At 34.7% G+C, this 5,933-nt stretch overlaps 1 protein-coding gene across 1 annotated transcript; it reads right to left on the bottom strand.

The window, feature by feature from the left end:
* Positions 1-4,544: 4,544 nt before the first annotated feature.
* On the bottom strand, positions 4,545-5,719 carry LOC110936745 (cyclin-dependent kinase F-4). Its single transcript, XM_022179162.2, has one exon. The coding sequence runs from the start codon at positions 5,676-5,678 to the stop codon at positions 4,614-4,616; it is 1,065 nt and encodes a 354-aa protein (XP_022034854.1). The 5' UTR covers positions 5,679-5,719; the 3' UTR covers positions 4,545-4,613.
* Positions 5,720-5,933: the final 214 nt, after the last annotated feature.

Here is a 5,933-nt window from a genome sequence, read left to right as displayed (position 1 = left end):
TTTTTACAAGTTCCTAAATTATGTTATAATATGATGAAAATGCCCTTTTGGCACATAATATGGTTATAGACCATAAATACTATACAAAACTAATTATCTACTGATATGTTATTATAAATAACATATTTTGGTATTATGAAGTTGTTCATAACCTGAGTTTTGATATATGATCATAAATTATGTTCTATAATGACCAAACGCCCTTTTGGCGCATAGTATGGTTTTTAACCATAACTATTATTCAAAACTTATTACCGACTGATATTATAACATACTTAAAGTGTTTTCACAGAAGGTACTTGATCATAACTCAGATTTTATATGCAAGTTCTTAAACTATGTCGCTTAATGACTAAAATGCCTTTATGGTGCATATTTTGATTTTAAAACCTTAATGGTTATATAAGTTGATAACCTTCTGATGCTACAACTTATTTAAAGTATATTGGCATATAGAATTTGTTTATGACTCATCCGGTTACCCAATATCGCTTATATGCGTACGGTTAAGCTTGTGTAACTAGTTTACGTAACTTTAGCGAAACGGGTCAATTCTTATCATTTTTACTTCAAATTCCATAATGTATATTGTTTACCCATATTATACAAGTCTTAGTACTTGTTGGGTTTAAACTACATTCGATTCTGGTCATCGCTTAATCAAGCGTATCATAATGTTTTCTTTAGTTTAAGTTAACCGGTCCAAGTCTATGACTTGAATAGGACCCGTTAACATTCTAATTGGTTAATTATACCATCATTCCAGACTAGGGCCTTCCAGTAAATTGCAATCAACCTTAGTTAATTGATTACGGCTGAGCTATTTATAATTCTTGCATTTATAAGAGGAGTTTTAGCTCAGGTAAATACTCTTAACCTATTTTCCCTATACGGGCTTGGGATACGGTATATTATTATCGCTTGGTCGGGTATGGGATCATATCTTGGATTATGACTACAAAATATTCATAACCCATTTTAATCTATTTTGTCTAATAACTTAAACATTGTGGGTTAACGCGACCGTGTCCTGGATATCCTCGGCTCATTTAAGTTACTAATGGCCACGACTAAGCACGGGGTGTAGGCATACACCTGACAAATGCTAATGCTATTATAAAATGTTTTTCTTACCAATTAATTGGGGATACACCCCTTGTGGGTTTAAGTGGCGTGCCGGTTAATCATGTTATCGGTGTTTAGTATTGGGCCCCATATGTATTAACAGGCAAGTAAAACTGTATACAAGATCATTTTGAATTGTCGCAAGTTATTTATAAAATCATGCGCCTTGTGCACTAAAATGATTTTTGAAATGTTTTCAAAATGTGTTAGTTATTTGTATTTACCAGTGTAAACTGACGTATTTTCAAAAGACTAAGTTACAGGTTGCAAGAATACGTAAATAGGTTGGAAGTTGTCTGGTAATGTTAGAAGAGGAATTTGCAACTCCTTTACATAAAGCCTAGTATTCTGATCATCTCATTTTTGTACATTTTCAATCCGCCTGTGGATCTTTATTACAAGCGGTCAGTAATTATTATTTTGAACACTCGGACATTATTTTTGTAATAATATTTTAACTCCAAGACTTCCGCTGTGCTATTATTAGGGGGTATAAAATTCTTATTTTTTATTACTATTTTTATCAGCAAACTTCTATTAGAAAAGCCAGAAACATCCAACTAGTTAGCAAGGAGCTAGAAAAAGGCCGACATACAACAACATGAAACAAGCTCCCCGCTTCTACTGTTCCCTAAATGAAATATAAAAGACGCAATAAATAATCCATCATAATTATCTATTACCCGTCTTTGATCCTTATCTCCTTAATTCAAGATTAACGCCCTTCATTATTCCCCGCAATCTTGAATTAGGCCAATTTCTTCACATCCATACCATTATCCATAACTTCAATTTCTTGACCAAGTTTGGCATCCCTCTACCCGGGCCACCAGAACTACAACGTTCTTGACCACTGATCAAAGAAAAAACAAGCTCCCCACTTCTACTGTTTTATTCTTTTCTTGCTAGACACGACAAGATTCAAAGCCTCCCACTTTGACGAATCTTCTTCCGTCCGTCTACCCGCTAGTCCGATCAGATACTTCTGCTAAAAGAACAACCTACACCAGTTACTCCGTTCTTATCCTTGGCGGGAAAGACCAGGTCTTGATCTTATCTGGATTGAAATTGCTAATGCGTGAAGCTATCACCGCTAAACTGAAATGAACTGATCACTGGTCACCATCGTCATCCCAACAGTACTTCCCCTGTGACACCCGCTGACTCGAACCACAGTTCACCTTTTTTCCCTTTCTGAAAAACGTAAAGAAAGTAACCTTGATCGGTACATGAAAAACTTTGTTAATCGATCTGCACCCTTTGCTATCGACCGCCAACACAACAAGCCACCGCTATTTTCTCTTCTGCGGTTGCTAATCGAACCCCATTCAGCCCCTGCTGTCTTGTCTCTGATGCACCCAAGTAAGTTGGTTTTTTTATACCTGTCGTAGAAAAAGAACACTCACCATTTTTCTTACACGGCTAAGAAGCATTCGAACCCGACCTTGAACCCTTCTAATGTTGAATCGTCTCCACCAAAAGAAAAATTAAAACACCCTTTTTTCCTTTTTCTTTCTTTCCATTGTCCATGGCAATCAAGTTTCACCCATGTGACTTTGCAGCCTTCACCAACATTATTCCCTTGGCCCTCAAGTTTTTAACTTTTTTAAATATAAACTTAATTCCATTGATCCACTATCACATTAACATGTGACACGTAGCCACCTCTTGGGGTGTTTATAGAATCGAATATCGAATTTTTGAATTATTTTTATTTTTTCTTCAACTTGTATTCGATTAAGAACCAGCCAATTCGATCCGTATCAAATTTCGAATAATTTTGTTTTGGTTCAAATTCAGTTAAAATATGTAATAAATTCATATAAATTATGGGTTTGGTAATGGTTCGTTTAATACTTGATTAATTTATAATCTAACACAATAAAAGTTATACATCCATTATATATAAATATAACAAATAAATATGTATATGTTTAATTCGAATTTCGAATCGAATTTAAAATTATAAATTCGTATTCGATATTTTTGACTCGAATTAAATCGAATTCGAATTTTTTATAATGGAAGCGAATTCTTGATAATCGAATCGAACTAAATCGAATTTCAAAATTTTCAATTTCGAAACGAATTCTGAACAACCCTAGTAACCCCTATACTTCACTTGTGGCCCGATTAAACATCTTCCTACGCATGAACTTTCTTTTACAGCCCACACGACATCAAAGAAACAATCGAACTACTATTATTTCTCGAACCATAACACCTTTCGGTCTTCATTGATTTCCGACCTTTTTTCCCTCACTGCCAAACCTTTTTTTCTATTTTCCGTCTTTAGTCACTCCGTCAGTTTACCGTCGTTGCAACCCCACAAGGGGCGACTCCCCATTCTCGTATAACGACTCTAAAAATTGTAAAGCTTCAATACCAATTGTTGGAAATCCGACCCTTGAACGAACACACAAATAGGGTTTGAACGAACTCCACTTGACTCTTTTTATTATTTATCAATAAAAATACACAAATACAATAACTCTAACCATTTATTTATACTAAACTCAATCTAGTCCTAACCCGTCTCAAACTCTATTTATATTTATATAAATTAATAAACTCCTAGATAAACCATATATTAATTAAAACTAACAATTATCCCTAAATGAAATATAAAAAAACTCAATAAATAATCCATCATAATTATCTATAACCCATAATTGATCCTAATCTCCTTAATTCAAGATTAACGCCTTCACTATACATTGATTTAAACTTACATCCCACATCTATAATATAACTAAAATACACATTTATTCATAAAAAATAATTTGTTCACTTTTAAAAACCCCTACATCCAATTTCGCTTAACGTTGGGGTATCGCACACACCGGAATGGTGTGTGACGCCTTTAGATGCTGAGTTGGCTGGGTTTTTCACACACACTACACGAATTCTTATAAGAATTTAAATTTTAGACACAAAATTAAATATTTTCAAATTAAACCCTCTTCTCAACAAATAAAAATATAATACATACCAAGATAACATGAATAATAATTTCTCATCTTTTAAACAAAATAAAACATCCATAAATATTACATCAAAAATTTCGAATGTCACACACCATGCACACTAGTCTGCTACCGAGTTAATGGCAATTTACAGATAGTGTTGAGGAGAAAGGAGAGTCATATAGTAGTGAATGTTTTAATATAAATTACTTCTATTTATCATTTATTATATTATAACTTGTTTATTATGCAATCATATATATATATATATATGTCTATTTTATATTCATTTGTGAATGTGAATGTCAATAGACCCAATAGAGAAACACACATCAAGAAAATCTGACCTCAATTTGTGATCCACTTCATACCAAAAGTCCAAAACAAATTAAAGTACAAGTTTACAAACTAATTAAAACCTTAAACAACATACCAAAACAAATTAAAGTACAAGTTTACAACCTAAATTAAAACCTTAAACAACGTTGACAGTCAATTTCTATGAGTTCATAGTAATTCTTCTTACTCCATAAAGTCAAAGAAATTTATTGATTGCAGCATAAGAATCTGATCTTCATTTGAATCCAGTTTTTCCAGTCCACTCCCACAACTAGTCAAGCTTCTTTTCTCTTTCAACAACTCCCGTTGCTTAGCCATTTTGAACACTAGCGGCACCGAATTAAGGAAGGTGTCTTCAAGGCGGATTGTTGGCGGCACACAATAACAGCCATGGAAGAAAGGATGCTGAAGCGCTTCCATGGCTGTCGGCCTATCACTTGGACACCATGAAAGAAGTGAAGCAACCAAATTAACCGCATCAGAGCTTGCGGTCGGCAACAACTCAGAAAACCGCATGCCAGGAAAATCTGGAAACCGATATAACACATTTCTTGCAAGATCCAATCCCGAGAGCCATGTACTTTCTGTTGGGGTGCCTAACACGCCGCATATCTTTTGCATTACATCCGCATCAGAAGAACCATCAAAAACTGCTTGGGTGGTGTATAACTCAGCCATGATTGCACCAAATGCCCACATATCAACCGAAGAGTTGTAACACGGAGATCGTAGAAAAACCTCTGGGGCGCGATAGCATAACGTTGTAACATTATAATGGGTGTATGGCTGTTCACCATTTGTCTCTCGGGCAGAACCAAGATCACCAATCTTTAGTATATTCTTGGAAACAAGAATGTTCTCCGGTTTGAGATCACGGTGCATGTAACCCTTGTGGTGCATGTATGCTAGACCTTGAAGGATTTGGAAGCACATGTTTCTAATCTCGGATTCTGTAAAAGGCTTTGTTCGTTCAACCATAAGTTGGTAGAGATCGCCTTCCATGTATTCGAATATCAAGAACAGCGTGTTGTTTTCTCTTATTATTTCCTTGAGCTTTACGATATTCGGATGATTCACAATCTTGATGAGTGATTTAACTTCTCGCAGGTTCATGCTGTCTTCGTTCGTCTTGTACTCATTGTTGAGTTTCTTGATGGCAACCACTTCACCGGTTTGCTTGTTCATCGCCTTCCACACAACACCATACGACCCACGTCCAATTTCCATGATTTTTGTATACTTCTCCATTGCGTAACTCCTTATTTCTTAACAAAGTAAACAAGTAGCACTCACCAGATCGAAGAAAAAGTACGATGGTTTTGGTTTTGAAAGCGAGTAGTGTACTAGGGTTTGTATAGTATCTTATTTATACCACTCTTTCGGATATTCATATAAGGATTTGGAATTATTATCATTATCCAAGTCTTTCAAATTAATTAATACGAGAAAAGTTAATATTTAAAAAATCCTGATTAATTTTGCAGTACATATTTATTTAATGAT

Source organism: Helianthus annuus, chromosome 1, assembly GCF_002127325.2.
Source record: "Helianthus annuus cultivar XRQ/B chromosome 1, HanXRQr2.0-SUNRISE, whole genome shotgun sequence".
Classification (NCBI taxonomy): domain Eukaryota; kingdom Viridiplantae; phylum Streptophyta; class Magnoliopsida; order Asterales; family Asteraceae; genus Helianthus; species Helianthus annuus.
The sequence above is the reverse complement of the archived record's forward strand: the minus strand, read 5'-3'. Positions and strand labels throughout refer to the sequence as shown.